Here is a 21,123-nt window from a genome sequence, read left to right on the forward strand (position 1 = left end):
ATGCCATACTTGTTATTATTTATTCAGTCTCCTTCCCCCAGTTCTCAGCTGCTGCTTTCTGCTAAAGACCCCTCTACTCAGACAGCTGAAGTAAACAAGTCCCAGACTGGCTTTATCTGCAACATTGTAACTTCTTTGTAATGGGAGGGTTATTCTGAGGTGAAGTTTACACATATATATGTGTACAACACTTTCCACATCATGCAGTACACCTATTTTCTCTTTTACTATGTTCAGATCCAAGTATTCAAGAAACTAAACATGACCCATCCACATATAGCATTCCAGAATCACAGCACATCCGCCATATAACGTCCCACTGATTTTCTGTTATGGTATATTTCCCCTATTACTACAGACATTTTCTGTACTACAACTATGGACTACTTTGCCTTCACATTATTACCAATATCTAAATAAGAAATGCAGCCTCCCCTTCCTCTGAACATTTCCCAATTTACATGAGCCGATGTGCGGTCATTAATTATATGACGAGGTGTCGCCAGACGGCGGCAAGATGAGGGTTTTGATTTACGAATGTAGCAAGATGAACATCTGTTAAATATGACTGTGATCTCCCAATGGATTCTAACACAATCCATTTTATTAATGCAAAGGCCAAAAGACGAAGCAAATCCACAGATGGAGGCTCGATGCATCTCAGCCAGCGTGGAAAAACTCTCTCTTTGATGCATGTGATGTAGAAACTGTGACAAATGTCTCTCTTCTTCTCGGCCTTTGTTCCCCACTTTAGAGCTTTGAAATGAGAAAGTCGCTTAACTTCTGCTTATTCTAGCAAGAAAATGTACAAGTAAACAGAAAACGTGTCTGCTTGTTGGAGGGGAGCTCCATTTTTTTACACCTTAAGACAAATTAAGGGGGGTTCTACACAGAATACTAAACAATTGTACAGTGAATAATATGGATGCAAAAATGTGTCTGTATTCCTATAGTGTGCACTCTAAACTTCTCACAGCTGAGGGTTTGCTCCAGTTGTTTCCTAGTAATTTAATGGATGGTCGCCTATTTTTCTTTTTGACAACCATAACCGTAAGAGGGTGGATATGAATACACATCCTCATCTGACCCACCTGATGTCCATCTCTATAGGTTATGGAATACGTAAAAGTAATTTATCAATAAAACAGCCCGTATACATTCTCATATGTTTCATCAAAGCAGCTTTTATTTTTTTAATCTTTTACAACCATAAAAATATAATATTTACATTTTATAAAGTATCTTCATATATACACTCACATCAGTAGATTCTCTGCAATATTTCTAATCAGCCATAAGAACAAAAGAAAAAAAAAGCGCCTGGCTATATAGACACTAAAAAAGCCTGGAAGGATTCAAGACACAATCAAAAAAAAAAAAAAAAAAAATCTATGAGAACTGCATCATCTATACAAAAAAAAGTAGTTTTACTGAATATGGACAATAAACATAAAACACAAGATGGCTGCCCCTACAACAGGGATTCCCATACCTGGATAAAGAAGGACTGAAAATACTCACAAACTGGTCCCTGTGCCCTGACTTACCTTGGTAGACAGTTCTTTATAAATTTTGTGGCAAATTTGACTACCCCCACCATGAGAACCACAAGGAAGCCATATATTTGCTTACTATGATGGTGCAGGCATGCACACTACAGTAGAGAGATTATACCAGGGTATAGAACCAATGTGATCTGTACAGGACAGACTCCATGTCTAGGATAATACTTTAGTTTCCGTCATCAGTGAATTGCTAAATATAGTCACACAAGAAAAATAAATTGTAATATTGGGGTATATAAAAATAACTAAGTCATTAATATCTATTGCACTATACTATTTGTTGTCATATGTGATATTGGAAAGGCCGGGTAACAAATCAATATGGCTACCAATGCTGCCCCATCGAGGTGGGGGAAGGCGGTGTTCATACAGGTTTCTAGAGTAATGAAACCACAAATCTGACTGGTTTTGAGTGGATCTCAAAATGTTTAAATTCTGCAACGTTTTCTGAACTCGAATGCACGGACAATCAAACGCCAAGCATTTGGGTTCAGTTAACATTGGCGAACCCAAACATTTTAATAGATCCGCTGAACACTGACCAATAAAGTTCTTTTCAGACTACATTAGCAGAGCATGTTTACCATATGAGTCAGGGAAGCTTCTGACGTACACTGTATAAGTATCCATAGAACCCCTTCACCTGATAAAGGCCAAAACTGACAGCAAGTAATGGAAACACAGTGTGAAAAGAGACTTTGTGTGGTAGTGTATCGGTGGCTAGACAAGATTACTCACTGCAGGGGCTGGAAAAGATAAATCTTATAGCTATAGAAAAATATGTCCCTCAATCATAAATCACCAGTTATTTGCTGTTCAGGGATCTAGAAAAGCTAAGCAATGCCAAGCGATTCCTTCCAGCTAGAAAACATCCAAAAGCCATGCAGAAGTTTTACCGTTTCTAGGAAAGCTATGAGGCAACCAGTGCAGGCAATGTCAAAGACCCAGGGTTGTCACCCAGCTTTTCCAGGAGTAGATATTTCAAAGAAACATTTTAGTATAATTTTTTTACATGGCAAATTAGGATAACTCAAGACGCTTATAGAGTTAGGAGATTATTGATGTGGGTGGATGCTTTTTGATATTTCTGATTTTATTCTATAGTACAGGGATCTGCAACCTGTGGATCTCCAGCTCTTTAGGAAGTACAACTCCCAGCACAGACATCATGCTAGGAGGTAAAGTTACCCCAAAGTTGAAGAGCTCCTGTTTGCTGACTACTACTCTACAATGAAATCATTACAGATAATCACATTGTCTTTAGGCCCTTACCAGAGATGTCTGAGAACACACCCAGGGGGACATTTACTAAGGCCGGCGTTTTTAGCGACAGGCTTAAAAATGTCTCCACAGTGCTGAGGTTCGGCAGATTTAAATATACATAAATCCTGTGTGCATCAGAGCCCCTCCATGTTTGCACACAGTGAAACCTACGCCAGCTCAGAGCTTGCATAGGATTCCTTAACATTTTCCGTCTGAAAAAGTTAAATGTGGTGCAAGCAGAGGCAGCACCCCCCATTACACCCCCTCTCCACCCCACTGGCGCGAGTAGGGCAGAGGGACCACATGCAAATAAATGTATTCGCATCTGCCCCCTCTGGAACAGATAATGCCAGTTCATAAGTGTCCCCCTTAGTGTCTTTATATGATAAAAAATACAGCATTCCAAAAATAGATTCTTCACATAAGTGCTTATGATTTGTCCTCCAACCTGGGGCCCCACCAGCTGCTGGAGAACTAACACTACGAGCGTTAGAGACTACTAAATATTACAGTCCGTAACTAGATTCCCATGTCAATAGTTATGATTGGTCTGGGGCCTAAAGCAACCAACCTCTAGATAAAGTATGCTTCACTCCATGGGTTAGCGCTCAATCTATCTCACTGTGGGAGAAGGGCTCCACAGACTTATAATAGAGCCTGCTTACTGTAATGAAATCAATAGAGTACCGAGCTAGGACATTCTGCCGCAGGCTGCTTCCAACTATATCTAAAGATCAATGGGGGTCTCAGCATTGAGACCCTGACCAATCACAATCATGTCAAAAGGTTTTTATAAATTATATGAATTCTTACTTTAGAAGTGAATAATGCAAAAGGGATTGTCCTCTTCAAGTCCAGCAATAAAATGATGATGATACAATGGTAAATGCAATGATTTATGATAACTTCTTATCTTTCAGGCACAGAGGACCACTTTCTAAGTAGATCCCTACTTTAACCTGAAAATCTTCGATTATCATATGATTCGCAACTCTCATGATCACATGTGGTATCCTCAGTTTATATACCTGTTACAGCATGGAACAGGTTCTTCCATGTCACCAATGGATACTGTGTAAACTCTGTGGGGAAGATTTATCAAAGGGTGTAAAATTTAGACTGGTGCAAACTGGCCACAGCAACCAATCACAGCTCAGCTTCCAGCTCTGGTGAAAGGAAAGAGGGGCAGTGATTGGTTGCTGTGGGCAGTTTGCACCAGTCTAAATTTTACACCCTTTGATAAATCTCTCCCTGTGTGTTCAGATCTTGGTACTGACAAGTCCTGGCAATGGGAAAAGACAGGACACCCAGTGCAAGCAAAGATCCAGCTTCATAAAAGAGTCCAGCGCCTATTACAGGGAGTCCAGCCTGACTGCATGATGACTTCTGCATGGGTAAGTGACAGCCATTTAAGCATGTGCCATGCCGGCCTCTTCCATCATCCTCAAGGTTGATGATGTTTGCACCTTGGTCCAAGATCGGCAACCTTCCACCTCTCCTCAAGAATTGCAAGAGCTTAGCAGCATAAGAAAATGTCTTTTGTATAATCAATCTGAATTCCATAGGATAATCTACAAAAGAGCTTAGCTCATAAGGGGAGGGTAAAATGTTGTTTCATAGATATTTGCACTCTTCATCTTTTACCAACTTTGGGATATCCAGAGATCAGAGGTTAGTTAGGCAGAACCTCCAGGAGATGTAATAGTGACTCAGAGAGCCGAGGCTTAGGCGTTTATAGCTTTCCAGCGATCACTGTCAATGCTGTTGATGCTCCCAACATGTGGCATGGAGGCTACATCATCTAAATAAGCTGCCGTATCAATCTGAGTGCTGGAGTAAAATCCAGAGTCTGTCCCTTCTTTTTTAGCCACAGCATAGGGATGTGGGAGGTGAACATCTGTGTCATCCGGCTCGTCCACTTGGGATTTGTAAGAGAAAAGAATTTTGGGCTCAGACCTGAAATAAAAGGTAAATAGATCAGTAATGGGGAAAAAGACCACATTTTGATAAAAGCAAAAAAAGTTTTACTATTTATGTCCACCTCTGAGCACTAGGTTACATGTAGGATTAATCTATATAGACAGTCATATAACTTATCCTGTGCTCAGGCCGTGACTAATGATATAAAGAGAGGGGGTTCTGTCTAGTGTAATCCTGGGATGCAAAATGGCCATATACACCAGTGGATAAAAGTACTTACCTTTCTGGGTTATGCTTTAATAGGCACAACATTACAAGGGCTTTTCTACCTGGTAGGGGGATCTATGTATGCTGCAAATAGTTCTCAGGACAGTCTCTGCATTCCACTAACTGATTAGGAATTAAAGGACAAGTGCCATGAAAAACTTTTTCCCAGTAATTGAAGCACATTACAAAGTTATATAACTCTGTAATATGCTTCAATCATCTATCTGCCTTCCTTCCCTGTCTTTTCCCCCCTCCACCAGGAAGTGTCCTAACTCACACAGACCTGATTACTGTGGTCACCGTCACCAGGCAGCTCCTTCTTGTGAGGATGAGTCATCAGCAGGAGGGCTGCTCTAGGTCCTGTTACACCAGCCTCCCCCTCCCCTCCTTGTCAGGTGACTCTGCTTGCTCAGCTTATCTTCTCTAGTGACGTGACTCCTTCACTGAGTCCATGGCAGCAGGAGACAGGGTATGAGGGGAGGGGGGAGAGAGGGTATGAGGGGAGGGGGGAGCTGCCTATGTGCTGGAGTCAGTCTGAGGGAACATAAGCAAGTGAGATGTGACAAGTGATGGCTTGCAGTTGTTCAGCCAATGGAAGCTGAGCAAGCCTGTCACCTGACAAGGCAGGGGAGGGGGGAGGCTAGTGTAACAGGAGAAGGAGCTGAGAGAAGAGCTTGGTGACGGTGAGTAATCAGGTCTGTGTGAGTCAGGACACTTCCTGGTGGGGGGTGGAGGGGGGAAAAGACAGGGAAGGGAGGCAGATAGGTGATTGAAGCATATTACAGAGTTATATAACTTTGTAATGTGCTTCAATTACTGGGAAAAAGTTTTTCATGGCACTTGTCCTTTTATTAATAGTAATGCAGCATAGCTACAACATCAGATGTTAGAGAAGAATGGAGGACTATATGGATGCTGTGGGCATCTCAGTTACATTGAAGTGCTGATCATACCATTTTGGTTAGCACTGTTGCTTTGTGGCACTGGGGTCCTAGTTTTAAAACACAAAAAAGACAACATCTGCAAGGATTGTATAGGAGTTCTTCCCATGTCTGTGTGGGTTTCCAGTCTCCTTCCACATCCCAATACACACTGACAGGAATTTGGAATTGTGATTGTGAGCACCAGTGGGGACAGAAGTGATGGTACTCTGTACAGTACTGCAGAACATGCTATATAAATACAGGAATTATTATTATATAACAGGCCATGATGGCTTAGTGTCGCTGTTATTATGAAAAACTTTTGACATGCCAGAGCGACGCGTCAAAAGTTTTGATTGGTCCGAATTCATATTATGACCAATCGGGAAAACAAGAAGAAGTGGGAGAAGTTCGCACTCAGCACGGTCCTCTTCTGGCTCTGTGTCACGAAATGAGCTGAACTCATTATGTAAGTCTATGAAGCCGTCTCTTTTCACTAACACAGAACGCTCAGGACCGGACCGATAAAAACTTTTGGCATGTCTCTCTAACACGTCAAAATATTTTTATAACAGGTACACGTTAGGGATGGGTTCACACACAGTATATTTCAGGCAGTATTTGGTCCTCATCTCAGGTCCTCATAGCAACCAAAACCAGGAGTGGATTGAAAACACAGAAAGGCTCTGTCCACACAATGTTGTAATTAAGTGGATGGGCGTCATTTAATGGCAAATATTTGCTGTTATTTTAAAACAAAGGCTGTTGTATTGAAATAATGGCAGTTATTTACCGTTATATGGTGGCCATCCACTCAATTTCACCATTGTGTGAACAGATCCTTTCTGTGTTTTTAATCCACTCCTGGTTTTGGTTGCTATGAGGACCTGACATGAGGACACAATACTGCCTGAAATATACTGTGTGTGAACCCTGCCTAAAAGGGTAATTCTTTATATCTTAAATGCAATGTGTTTTGGTTATATTTAAAAGCCTTCAGCTGCCTGATTTCTTTGTTACATATAAGATATACTGCATTGTCTCTTAAGCCATCACTGCCTGTTATGTACAGTGCAATCGACACTTCACAATAATTCAGCTACTACAGCACCCATCCAGGCATGGGTCATTCTGACAGATGATGTTTTAGTCTTTCTGGACATTAGATGTCACATCTAAAATATGAAAAGGCCAGCTATAATCCAGCCAGAAGTCCCTGTGGGGAAACTTGCTATGTATTGCACGTAATGGTTTGATGTTATACTCACCCAAAGAAGCTTTTTAGGAATGCCACATACATGAGAGGAGCAAAAAGGCTGAAGTATAAAAATGTGGTGATGTCGACGAGGCTGTAAAATGAAGTATAAAAGTAAGTGAGTGTCTACAATATAAAAATAAGTGCTGGTACATATCAGCGGTCGTAAGAGTCATCTTTTATGCAAATTGGTGGGCCACCCAATATTGTTTTTTTTTGTATTGCTCCAAGGCATCTAGAATTAATAAAAAAGTGAACTTTGCAATAACACTTATTAAAAATCTACTGACTGATCTATACAGACACATATGTCTCCATGGTAGCAGACCTAAAACAAATCCTATGTAGTCTGATCATATAGTCATATATCACTTGACTGCTTCCCCCTTTTGCTTACATACAGATAGTGGAAGAGTACACAAACAAAAAAAGAGTAACATACTAGTGTAGCTTTTGTCAGAAGCCTGTAACAATAGAGACAATGAGGTCTGCAGAGGTGCTGTATACAAAAAACAGTAATCAATTTGCAATTAAGGCTACGTGCATCAGAGCTATAAAATATGGATGCAGAAGTCTATTTCCCATATGCCGAGAACATTATTTTACAAAGTTATCTGCGACTGTTTCAGAAAAAAAAAAAATTACATGTATTTTGCCGGGAAAAGTCATAATTGTTTTTTCCCCAAACACTGGCCTGCACAAAAAATGTGACTTTTTATGAAAAAGGATAGGGCTTGGTATAAGGGGCCATGGATTCCTGCACACAACAAATATACTACAACCAACGCTACTGGAGACTGGGATGTGAAGTGCCAGGAGTAGCAAACAATCTCAATATAGTGTGTATGGCCTGCCCTGCACTGGTGGAAGAATAAACTGAAGCTTTGTAAAACTGTACTCACCACAGCCCATTAATAATGTCTGCACATAGCAGGGCGCTCCCAACTCCTTGCACCAAATTCAGCACAGCCAGGATTATAGCATACACATAAAAACTTTTCCTAGCTGTAAGAAACAACATCAAACACATTGGTTAGTATGCATCTCCTATTCTGTCCCAGAGACAATGTGATCATGTGATTTCTAGTAATGCCATTGACATTTCAGGTGTCCAATATAATCTACTAGCAAGAACTAGGCAGCAATGGACGCAAACTCTAAAAACACTATTGGCTAGTTGCAGCCAGCACCTAGTCTTCACACCGCTTAAATTGGCAACTTCAGGTTTTAATGTGTGTGGCAGCCATAGGCTCTTACCGTCACGTGTAAGCCTACTACAAAATGCAAGCACATACCTCTGATTGAGATCTCAGCTTATGGTACAGGCTATAAATGCGCACATGACTAGAGAATGCTTCCATCAAGTATTCAGCAAGAGGGATTCATCTCCAAAAATAGATTTGAAGTTTATTGACTCTGTACAGTACAGCACAGAACAGGTCATGTCTATCACTCACATGGTAGAGAGATGCGGTCTTTCAGTGGGGTTTTGGGTAGTATAGAAACCAAAGTATATACCTGTAAATAAGAAAGACCAGGAAGACAATGGTAAATACAAACATTAGCGCAGATTTATTAAAATGTTTCTGAGAAACATGGCAACCGATCACAGCTGAGCACTGACAGCAGCGCTGGGAGTGGTTGCTATCTGTCCAAGATGAAAATCAAACATATTTATGTCTGACTTAAAGAAATATGTGTGAATATATTTATATTTAGAATACTTCATAATATTGCACCCCCTCCAGTAGTAGGGTATGAACATTTATCTTCAATATCACCTTTAAGAAATTAAACTATTCATACAGTAAAATTCCTATAATCCACTGTTAACACTACGTGATCGTTGCTCAGTTATGAGGTAGGCATAGAAGGGTGTATAAAGTGTACTTGTAAGGCTATAGAGCTTTAAAGGTCCTTTCATGTGTATAGCATCTGCAGAAGATGGATGTTGTGTTCAATCATTCAGTTACATTGCTATCCGCAGCTATCTCACAACTGCTGGAGATCATGTATGTAAGTATGGACACGAAAGCTCTAAAAAAAAATTTGAGTGGGATTCCTGCTGCTGGGACCTTCTATTATCATCTGAGGAAATATCCTGCCCAATAGAGCGATGAAAGGGATTTTCCAGAAAAACATCAATCAACAGAAGACATACTTACCAGCTGCAGCTGCCACATTTTCTGAAGATGAAGATCTGATCGCTGCAGCGCCGGAGAGCAGAGACAGTAAGTATGCATTCTTTTATTGTTTGAATGCAGGGAGAGATACATACTAAAGATTTCCCTAGAAAATTACTGCAGCTGCATCTGCACACAGATGATTGAAAGGCCTCACTGTGACACTTTATGGAAATGTTAACAAGTGCTGCATACTCCTTCATAAATTTGACCCTTGTTCAGCTATTTATTTATATTGATTTTTACAGCATAAAATCTACAGCAGCAAATCACAGCTTATACAGTACATGTGTCTATACCCTAAAAGAGATGATATTACTGCATTATAGTATTTCTGCTTACCAAAAAAAAAAAGCAGGAGCTGGCAAGCCAGAAGTGCCTGCCGCCATGTCCATAGATATTAAAGTCCTCCGCTGAGAGGTGTGCATCTGGGTACAAGATTTCCAGAGTACCCTAAGTAAAGAAAAATAAGACAACTAACATTCCTTAAATCCATAAAAATAATTACTTTTTGGCGAACTATTGAATTTTAAAAGGTATTTTGTTTTAAAGGAGAAGTCTGGCGATTTCTAAAGGACGGCAGCCAGCTGGGGAAGGGGGGAAATTGAATACAAGTAACAAATTTCCTCTCCCCGTGCTTGCAGTGAGTGGCTGCGGGACCCCCAGTGGCTCCGGGATCTCCAGAGTGTCCCAGCTGATGGACTGGCTCAGCCGTCAGTGACTGGGGCAGGATGCCACTGATTGGCTGAGTGGCCAGTCCATCAGCTGGGACAGGCATTCCCACCCCCTTCCACCAATTCGGGGAGAGGCAATTTCCTACTTGTAATCAATTCCCCCCCACCCCCCACCTGTAACTGATATATTTTAGAAATTGCTGGACTTCTACTTTAAATGTATAGGGGAAGACAGAATGTAGTTCCTGACAAAGGATCTTTCAGGTGAAAAATCCCTTCATCACAAACTTATAATCAATATATGTATAAAAGGTATGATTTACCTGAGTTACAGAGTACCCAAGAGAAAGGACAGCTGTAATCGCAAGCACCCTTTTTACACTGGATTTACTTTCAAGATGACCTGCAAGTGACATAGTGACAGGGTTATCACATAGAAAAAGGTTAAAGAATTACTGTCATCTCCAGTAACTTCTAACATATCCTCAGACATAAATAAGTCATAAATTACAGATCACGACTGGTCTCAGAGACCTGTGGTAGTGTGCTTCACTCACAGGCTGTCAGTTGAATCTGAATTATTCACTCAGTTAGTCTATGGAGCAAACAAGTTAGATGCCCCTGCAGGCCAGAGGTGGATTGCTCTGACGCTCACTTTCCCTCGGGATTGCAGAGGGTCTCACAAGGACATGTCAAAAGTAACTGGAAATGACAATAACACTTTAAAGCGCACTACCAATCATAGGCCTCCTACAAATGGTGTGGCATAGACAACATCTATGTCAGCGCTCATAGGTAATAACCATAAAAGTGCAAAATATAGCACACGAAGCTGCAGAAAGAAGTTAAGGTGTTATGATAAACTCTAAGGTCTCTTACCAAAAGCTAAACCTAGGATGATAACACTCAGTTCTATGGCCAGAAGGAAGAATCTGGTGATTTCCCACAAAACCTGAGAAGAAAGAACAAAAACCCTCAGTTCTATGTATATCATACCATAGACTTACATACAGATATACATGATAGCATTGCTTAGAGTAGATATGGGAGACAATTACCTTGTCTGTGACAGTGGCTGCACTGGATGAACTGACCGTCATGGATACAATTGCTCGTGTGATTCCCACAAGGGCCACTACAAACACCTGCACAAAATATCGAAAGTCAACTTTTTACAGTAAAATTTAGTGCTTATTCATTTTATTCTACATCTCTACAGTGGTCAAAGCTCACTTTCTCATGTGCAAAGCTCCAGATCCCCTGTTAAATGACTACATCCTGTTTGTTTGCACCCCCCACTAGAAAAAGCTTCCTGAGGACAGATTTATTATTGTACCTACTGAAGACTGTACAAGTAATGTCAGTGAGTTGGGGCAACTGCAGGCATCCCAATCTATAGAATTTAAAGGGGTTTTCAGGCTTCAAAAATGTTCCTCCTTCTATAAATAAAACATGCACAACACAAGGGGACCATTGTGCTATCCTGCATGGAATTAGAATTGTATTACTAAATGTCATAGAAAACTAAATGGACAAAAAATACTTACGAGGATGTAGAAAGTGGTAAAGATTGGACTTGATGTGACTCGAATTTTTGCTCTGGCGGATGGCAACTTCCATAGCAGGAACACGAAGAAAAGGACATTGGGAATTAAGAGCAAGAGGTCCCAATATCTCACCCTAAAAGGAAGGACAAGTTCTCTAAGTTAAACACGTAGAAGTATATGACAGATACAGTAAATTGCTTCACAAAACTAATTATAGGGATGGCATAGTTGAAAGAGAAGTCCGGCAAAAATGTCTATTAAAGTATTGTATTGCCCCCCAAAAATTATATAAATCCCCAATATACACCTATTACGGGAAATGCACACAAAGTGCTTTTTCCCCTGCACTTCCTACTGCATCGAGGCTTCACTTCCTGGATAAAATGGTGATGTCACAACCCGACTCCCAGAGCTGTGTGGGCTGTGGCTGCTGGAGAGGATGATGGCAGAGGGATGCTCAGTGTCCCTCCAGTGCCCTGTGTCCCTCAGTGTACCCCTGCCATCATCCTCTCCGGCAGCCACAGCCACAAATGGGTCGTGACATCACCATGTTACCCAGGAAGTGAAGCCTTGATGCAGTAGTAAGTGCAGGGAAAAAAGCCATTTCTACGTTATTATCTCTAGGAATACATGACTAAATAACCAAGAGGGTGTTACCAACTGGGGTGGGGAATGGGTGTCCCTCTATGGTCTGATACTGGCAGTGCCAGGCTATGTAGGCTATTTAGTGTAATACATTTCTAGTTAGAATAACAGAGCTGTAAGAAAAGATCCGCCAGCACTGTTACTCCATGAGAATACGTCCATTTACTAAAACAGACAGGTCTTCTTTAAACACCAATTTACATTTACAATTACTCAATATAAAAAATAAGTCACTGCGCGTTACATCCCTTTCTTATACTGGTCTAGAGTTAGCGCTTATTATACTCCAGAGCTGCACTCACTAGTCTTCTGGTAAAGATGTATTATACTCCAGAGCAGCACTTACTCTTCTGCTGTTGGAGTGTACATACATTAGTAATTCTGTACTGATCCTGACTTACAGCCTTGTTTATACTCCAGCGCTGCATTAAGATCATGGTAGATACATATGAAAAATACATGAACACTATTTTACAGTCTATTTATAGAGTGAATCTGCATGAGCAGTTGAGTCACTGCACTGATCCTCACGGCCCTTTTACATGAGCAGATTAATGGCCAAATGCACATTCACAGCAATGCTTGTTCACAATAATCAGACTGTGTAAAAGAGCCAGTAATCAGCCGATGAACAAACTAGTATAGTGGCTGGTTGGGTGTTTTGTGTGACCATTTATATTATCGCTATCAACCGCTTATCAGCCTGAGAAATTAAGTGATGTGCGGCCAACAAGGATGAAACTACTGGGCCACAGGAACGATGCAGTCATTGTTTATGCCGCCAGATACACGGCTGAGCCTCGTGAATGTTCAAAATACGATCAGTGAGATCTGTGCTTGTTATCAGTTATCAGCCTGTGTAAAAGAGCCCTTAATCCCAGCCTATATGTATTGGCCTGATTTATAGTGTATTATACTCCAGAGATGCACTCACTGTGCACATACATAACATTCCTTACCTTGTACTGATCCTGAGGCATAGGCTGTATTATACTTCAGAGCTGTGCTCACAATTCTGCTACTGTAATCTGTGAAGCCTGCAGAATTGTAACTACAGCATAACATAGGCTTTTCCGGATTCATACATTGTTATAACATAGGAGTCCTGTACCTGGAGCTTCTAATGTCTTCATACAGGATGACCAGACACACATGCGGTACAGTAACATTGGCGCCATGGATTGCAGGAGCTGTTGTTGGCTGTGCTGATGTCACATACGATGAGGCAGTGTAGGGCAAGGAGGTGGTGTTGAAGTCGTTCTGAGTCTCAGAAAACATCCTGTGATCTGAGCAGGACACAAGTATGAGCTGAGAGAGCAGCAGAGCTACACTTCCTGAAAAGATAACCGTAAGAGTGACCACAGCACAAGCCCGATAGCTGACAGCGGGTCTAAGCTTCCCACACCGCCCCTCCACAAAGCAACACTGTGATAACAGCTATAATGTACAGAATATCATGTAAACAACTCTGCAGCACAGTACAGAGCTACTGCGCAGCTTACAGAGCTTACCAGACGCAGCTGCAGCTTTACCAAGGGGAAAAAGAGGTTTTATAATGCCACAAGGCAGTTGATAAAGCCAATTGTGTCGAAACGCGTTCTGCCCAACTGTATTGTGTGCACCTCGTCTTGACAATAAACGCAGCTTGCAAGTTTACCGCTGTGTGTGCCGGGAATTCCTGTGCATGTTCCGATACATTGTCCACGTGCACCACATGGCGGAGTGCCGACATTGAAGGTGATTATTATGCCACAAGAGACAGGGAGAAAGGCGGCAACTAGTCATCTGGCCAGGGAGCCGCTAGTGACCAGTCACAGCTCTCTGCTGCAGTGCGGGGATGATTGACAGGTAGAGAGACCCGTTAGTGGCCTCTTTACTGCCAATCATACCTGCACTGCATGATGACAAGCAGAGAGCTGTGACTAGTCATGGGCAGCTCCCTGTCCAGATGACTAGTTGCCAGCCCTCTTCGGGCCTCTCCACAGCTGGTATGATCCTCCAGCTGCATAGTAGATCTATACTGTGCTCCTGGGAACCATATCAGCAAAATCGGGATTCGGGCTAATTGGTTCCCTTTAATGGCTTGGTCCATAAGTGCAGCAAGGGTTAGCACTGTCCATATACAAAGCCATGGCCCCCAGTCAATGTATCTATGGGTCAAATCCTGGTCGCTTGAGGTGCAACAATTGCTTGGGTTATTTGCTGTGGTTTTCTCATCTTTGAAAAATTCGATACCATTTAAAGAGGACCTCTAACCTCTAACCACGCCTAAGTTGTATGTTCTATAATGTATTTTCCATGAAATAATAATTCTGAATATTTTCTTACTCTGCATTGTACCAGTCAAAATTGAACAACTTGACAACTGAGAGACCCCTTGTCAAAAGGGTGCATGCCTTCCTAGTATGACACCGCCAGCATTGACTGGACGCTATAAGAGGAACCCCCAGCTGTTAATCTTTTATACATTTCTAGGTGAATGACAAAGGAACCCACAACGCCGAGCTCCAACAAATGACGTTCCAGAATTGGTATTTCAGGAACAATAAATGTACCGTATTTACTCAAATAGACAGGTGTGAGGGCAGCCATATGCAGCTGATCACCCCCATTGAAGAAAACAGGGTACAATTATAATACCAGATACAACGTATAGACAAGTGTGGCAGCTTATCCAGTGATGGGGAAAACCAATGGAAGCCAAAGCTTCAAAACGAAACCTGCTGCATGCTGGAAATCCCCACCGCCGTCATATAGAGCAGTATTCATACTACAAGGTAACAGCAATAATGAAACAGAACATCCTGCAATGATTCTCACACATCAGGAATGAGGAAATCCACCACTTTATATCCTGAAGTGTCAGGTGATAGCGCTCTGGTTAGTATGGGAAGTTAACCTTTCGGTGACCATTTCTGCTTTCATGAAACTTAAATTACACAGTCATCCTCCAAGCATCTCTCTAATGCCCCTTTACCTGCCTCCTCTGTGCCCCCTATCCTCAGCGCCTCCTCTTCAGCTCTGACCCTTTCCCCTCTGTGCCCCAGGCCTGACCCTTCCTCCTCTGTGCCCCCTCCTCAGCCCTGACTCTTCCTCCTCTGTGACCCCTCTCCTAAGTGCCCGCTCTTCAGCACTGACCCTTCCTCCTCTGTGCCCCCTCCTCAGCCCTGACCCTTCCTCCTCTGTGCCCCCTCCTCAGCCCTGACCCTTCTTCCTCTGTGCCCCCTCCTCAGCCCTGACCCTTCTTCCTCTGTGCCCCTCCTCAGCCCTGACCCTTCTTCCTCTGCCCTGACCCTTCCCCAGCTCCACATTGTTCCCCTTCCCCAGCCGTCCCTGCTGTGCCTAACCTGTGTCCATGCAGTCGCCACTCCTCTATGGCCTCTGCTGTCCCCGCATTACTCCGTCCGTGCCCTCTGACCCCCATCACACTTTCTATAGACACAATCCTCCTCTGTTTACACTCCCGCCCCTTCCCCCTCACGCCTCGGCGCCCTGCCCGCCCCACACACACACACGTTACCCATGGTTACCTCTCAGGAAGTTGACAGCTGATCACAGGTGTCTCTGTTCCTCCCCCGTAATCAGAAACCTTGTGATCCGGTCTCCCGGTGATCGATGACTCGGCGCTCTGCTGGAGTTCCTGCGGTCTGCCGAGCGATGGATGCAGCCGCTTCCGGATCAGGGCTCCTGAGTGCTGCTGACACGTGACCAGTGACTCGCAGAGCTGCCTGTCAGCGGGGAGAAGGCTCGGGAGCTGTCTGCAGACTGCCACACTGGCGATCTAGAATCATCCAGAGCCACAAGCACAAGCCTGATCTGCTATAGGGAATACACGGGGATGGGACAATTATGTGACTGTGATCATGATCAGTGCAGGATCCGCAATAACTACGATTACAGCTCATCCCTCAGCCTTATAGCTTGTTACTTAAAGCGGCGATCCGATTTTTCCTTAAAGGGGTGGCTTATTCAGGGGGTAGGGTCAGATTGGCTGGTCCCTTGTCCCCAAAATAAAATGAATCAGTGGTCAAGCATGTGCATTGGCGCTCCATTCACGTTACACAGTTGGCGCTGTATCAGGCTATATCAATAGATCCGTCACAGCAAGCACGGAGGCCGTGACAACCGATCGGCACCCTCAATTACAGATAACCGGAATACCTGTTAGGGCTGGGTTCACACACAACACTGCGAGTTTGCAGACAAATCCGCTACGGATCCTAAACTTACATACTCGCAGTGGGATGACAATACCGGCCCCATTAAAGGGGTTATCCAGCACTACAAAAACATGGCCACTTTCCCCCTACTGTTGTCTCCAGTTTGGGTGAGGTTTTGAAACTCAGTTCCATTGAAGTAAATGGAGCTTAATTGCAAACCACACCTGAACTGGAGACAAGAGTAGGGGGAAAAGTGGCCATTTTTTTGTAGAGCTGGATAACCCTTTTAACCCGCCACCGCACGGAGCATACTTTAATGGGGCTGTTCTTCGGCGGCATCTGAGGCTCCCGGTCCCTGTAGGTCTGGCTCAGCCAATCAGTGTACAGCCCCGCCGCAGTCACTGATTGGATCCTACGGGGATCGGGAGCCTCAGATGCAGCCGGAAAGCGGACCAGGTACAGTATGTGGCGGGTTAAGGGGCCGGTATTTACATACTCGCAGCAGGATGACAGTATGTAATCTCATTGAAAATGACAGTTTGGGATCTGCAGCAGATTTTGCGCAAAATCCACTGCGGATCCATTGTGTGTGAACCCACCCTAGATATCGTGATCGCTATTGTTCGCGGTATCTAAACAGTTAATTCACTGCCATCATAGTGGTGGCAGTCATTACTGGTGAGTGTTGGCTGCAGGTAGCAGCTGGCATCCAACTGGTATAGAGCGGGCTCAGCCCCTGAGTCTACGCCATGTTCCCTCATCCAGATCGCATCAGAACTGTATGTCATGGGTTGCATCTGGGAACTGTCTGATTAGCTCACAGCAAGCTCAGCGTTCATTTCTCAGATTGTTCTGGTAAAATGAAAGCTAAGGCCCCTTTACTTGTGCAGAAAATGTATCCAGATTTCTTATCAGGGCACGGACACCTGTAGGATGAAGGGCATCCGTGTCGGAAAATAGCTCCAGAAAATATAGGAGACAGAACTTTGTTGGGGCATCCAGAATTCCAGACGGCTCCAGATGCACATCCGGAATCTGTCATCTGTCTGGAATTCCAGATACATTGCATAGGAGTCCGGGCCGGCACCGGTGCTGCCATGTGCTGACGTTGGCCCTTTCATTTTTTAGCCAGGAGCTCATAGTTATATGTGGCATGGCACGGTGATTTGGCAGGCTGGGAGCCATTGGTGATGATGCTGGCCCTTTCACTGTTTAGTCAGGAGCTCATAGTTATATGTGGTGCAGTGATTCGGCAGGCTGGGAGCCATTGGTGATGATGCTGGCCCTTTCACTGTTTAGCCAGGAGCTCACAGTTATATGTGGCACTGCGCGGTGATTTGGCAGGCTGGGAGCCATTGGTGATGATGCTGGCCCTTTCACTGTTTAGTCAGGAGCTCATAGTTAAATGTGGAACGGCGCGGAGATTGACCGAGCTGGGAGCCTTTGGTGCTGATGCTGGCCCTTTCACTGTTTAGTCACAAGCTCATACAGTTATTAGTGATGAGCGAATACTGTTCGAATAGATATTCAATCGAATAGTAAGGTATTCGATAGTATCGAATATTATCGAATAGTACGCCGAATATTCGATAAGCGTTCAAATCCCCCTTTCCTTTTCCTGAGGTGTCATTGTGGACTTGGTGACCTCCAAGTGGTCGAATAGATGTTTTTCAATAATCGAATACTTGTTTCCATAGACTTTAACCCCTTAAGGTCCAAGCCAATTTTCGTTTTTGCGCTTTTGCTTTTTCCATTTTATGTTTAAAAGTCCATAGCGCTTGCATTTTTTCACCTAGAGACTTATATGAGTGCTTATTTTTTGCGAAACCAATTGTACTTTGCAATTACAGGCATAATTTTTCCATAAAATATGTTGTGAAACCGGAAAAAAATCATTTGCGCTGTCAAATTGAAAAAAAAAAACGAATTTGTTTTGATTTCGGGGAGATTTGCATTTACGCCGTTCGCCCTATGGTAAAACTGACTTGTTATGCATGTTCCTCAAGTCGTTACGATTACTATGATATATAACATGTATAACTTATATTGTATCGGATGGCCTGTAAAAAATTCAAACCATTGTTAACAAATATATGTCACTTAAAATCGCTCCATTCCCAGGCTTATAGCGCTTTTATCCTTTGGTCTATGGGGCTGTGTGAGGTGTCAGTTTTTGCGCCATGATGCGTTCTTTCTACCGGTACCTTGATTGCGCATATACGACTTTTTGATAGCTTTTTATTACATTTTTTCTGGATTTGATGCGACCAAAAATGCGCAATTTTGCACTTTGGGATTTTTTGGCGCTTACGCCGTTTACCGTGCGAGATCAGGAATGTGATTAATTAATAGTTCGGGCGATTACGCGCGCGGCGATACTAAATATGTTTATTTATTTATTTATTAATTTATATTTATAAAATGGGAAAATGGGGGTGATTTGGACTTTTATTAGGGGAGGGGATTTTTTATTAATAAAAACACTTTTTTACTTTTTTTTTTACATGGACTAGAAGCCCCCCTGGGGGACTTGTATATAGACAGCACTGATCTCTCATAGAGATCAATGCTGTGTATATACACAGCAAAGATCGATTAGATCGGTCATAGATTACTATGGCCTGCTGCAGGCCATAGCAATCTACTGCCGAGCCGGGATCAGCGTCATTCCGACGCTGAGGCCCGGCACGGCCAGAAGAACGGATCTTCCCCCCGCGATCGCATCGCGGGGGGGAGATCCGACCCACTAGACACCAGGGATGTTGTGCATAAAGCACTTCAATGCAGCTGTCAGGTTTGACAGCTGCATTGAAGTGCTTAATTAGCCGGCGCGGCAACGGGACCCGCGCTGGCTAACAGAGGCACTGCCCGGCTGCACGTGTCAGCCGGGATCAGCGCCGTTCAGAGCGGGGTCCCGGCGGGACCCCGCTCTGAACACCCCCCGCAGCGCCATGACGTATCAGATACGTCATGGGTCGCTAAGGGGTTAATGGGATCGAATATTCGATCAAACGTTCGAATATCTGGCAGATATTCTTACGAATATTGAATATTTCACTATTCGCTCATCACTAACAGTTATATGTGGCACTACGCGGTGATTTGGCAGGCTGGGAGCCATTGGTGATGATGCTGGCTCTTTCACTGTTTAGCCAGGAGCTCATACAGTTATATGTGGCACGGCGCAGTGATTTGGCAGGCTGGGAGCCATTGGTGTTGATGCTGGCCTTTTCATTGTTTAGCCAGGAGCTCATAGTTATATGTGGCACAGTGATTGAGCGGGCTGGGAGCCATGGGTGCTGATGCTGGCCCTTTCACTGTTTAGTCAGGAGCTGATACAGTTATACGCGGCACATTGATTGAGCGGGCTTGGAGCCATTGGTGATGATGCTGGCCCTTTCACTGTTTAGTCAGGAGCTCACAGTTATATGTGGCACTGCGCGGTGATTTGGCAGGCTGGGAGCCATTGGTGATGATGCTGGCCCTTTCACTGTTTAGTCAGGAGCTCATAGTTATATGTGGTGCAGTGATTCGGCAGGCTGGGAGCCATTGGTGATGATGCTGGCCCTTTCACTGTTTAGTCAGGAGCTCATAGTTATATGTGGTGCAGTGATTCGGCAGGCTGGGAGCCATTGGTGTTGATGCTGGCCCTTTCACTGTTTAGTCAGGAGCTCATAGTTATATGTGGTGCAGTGATTCGGCAGGCTGGGAGCCATTGGTGTTGATGCTGGCCCTTTCACTGTTTAGTCAGGAGCTCATAGTTATATGTGGTGCAGTGATTCGGCAGGCTGGGAGCCATTGGTGTTGATGCTGGCCCTTTCACTGTTTAGTCAGGAGCTCATAGTTATATGTGGTGCAGTGATTCGGCAGGCTGGGAGCCATTGGTGTTGATGCTGGCCCTTTCACTGTTTAGTCAGGAGCTCATAGTTATATGTGGTGCAGTGATTCGGCAGGCTGGGAGCCATTGGTGTTGATGCTGGCCCTTTCACTGTTTAGTCAGGAGCTCATAGTTATATGTGGTGCAGTGATTCGGCAGGCTGGGAGCCATTGGTGCTGATGCTGGCCCTTTCACTGTTTAGTCACAAGCTCATACAGTTATTAGTGATGAGCGAATACTGTTCGAATAGATATTCAATCGAATAGTAAGGTATTCGATAGTATCGAATATTATCGAATAGTACGCCGAATATTCGATAAGCGTTCAAATCCCCCTTTCCTTTTCCTGAGATGTCATTGTGGACTTGGTGACCTCCAAGTGGTCGAATAGATGTTTTTCAATAATCGAATACTTGTTTCCATAGACTTTAATGGGATCGAATATTCGATCAAACGTTCGAATATCTGGGAGATATTCTTACGAATATTGAATATTTCACTATTCGCTCATCACTAACAGTTATATGTGGCACTGCGCGGTGATTTGGCAGGCTGGGAGCCATTGGTGATGATGCTGGCCCTTTCACTGTTTAGCCAGGAGCTCATACAGTTATATGTGGCACGGCGCAGTGATTTGGCAGGCTGGGAGCCATTGGTGTTGATGCTGGCCCTTTCACTGTTTAGTCAGGAGCTCATAGTTATATGTGGTGCAGTGATTGAGCGGGCTGGGAGCCATGGGTGTTGACGCTGGCCCTTTTACTGTTTAGTCAGGAGCTCATACAGTTATACGCGGCACAGTGATTGAGCGGGCCGGGAGCCATCAGCAAATGGTGATGTGAAAATTC

General features: G+C 43.7%; 1 protein-coding gene across 3 annotated transcripts; it reads right to left on the minus strand.

Moving 5' to 3' along the window:
• Window positions 1-1,184: 1,184 nt before the first annotated feature.
• TPRA1 (transmembrane protein adipocyte associated 1) lies at window positions 1,185-15,916 on the minus strand. Of its 3 annotated transcripts, none has more exons than XM_069966736.1 (11): window positions 15,773-15,916; window positions 13,354-13,576; window positions 11,598-11,730; window positions 11,109-11,195; window positions 10,930-11,002; window positions 10,374-10,453; window positions 9,719-9,829; window positions 8,651-8,711; window positions 8,096-8,198; window positions 7,207-7,287; window positions 1,185-4,784 (listed from the first exon to the last, which is right to left on the minus strand). In XM_069966736.1, the coding sequence occupies exons 2-11, from the start codon at window positions 13,518-13,520 to the stop codon at window positions 4,553-4,555; spliced, it is 1,128 nt and encodes a 375-aa protein (XP_069822837.1). In that variant the 5' UTR covers window positions 13,521-13,576; window positions 15,773-15,916; the 3' UTR covers window positions 1,185-4,552. The 3 variants fall into 3 exon arrangements, with proteins under 3 accessions (XP_069822837.1, XP_069822835.1, XP_069822834.1); XM_069966734.1 differs by having other exon boundaries at window positions 13,354-13,528; window positions 15,773-15,914; XM_069966733.1 differs by lacking the exon at window positions 15,773-15,916 and adding an exon at window positions 15,590-15,661 and having other exon boundaries at window positions 13,354-13,528.
• Between the last annotated feature and the right edge of the window lie 5,207 nt (window positions 15,917-21,123).

Source organism: Dendropsophus ebraccatus, chromosome 4, assembly GCF_027789765.1.
Source record: "Dendropsophus ebraccatus isolate aDenEbr1 chromosome 4, aDenEbr1.pat, whole genome shotgun sequence".
NCBI lineage: Eukaryota > Metazoa > Chordata > Amphibia > Anura > Hylidae > Dendropsophus > Dendropsophus ebraccatus.

Excerpts from the sequence above, each read along its gene's own strand:
- TPRA1 (XM_069966733.1), bottom strand. Across the intron at positions 10,454-10,929 it reads CATCCTAGGTTTAGCTTTTG|GTCATCTTGAAAGTAAATCC; the intron begins GTAAGAGACCTT and ends TGTCACTTGCAG. Across the intron at positions 7,288-8,095 it reads GACATTATTAATGGGCTGTG|CCTCGTCGACATCACCACAT; the intron begins GTGAGTACAGTT and ends TTCATTTTACAG.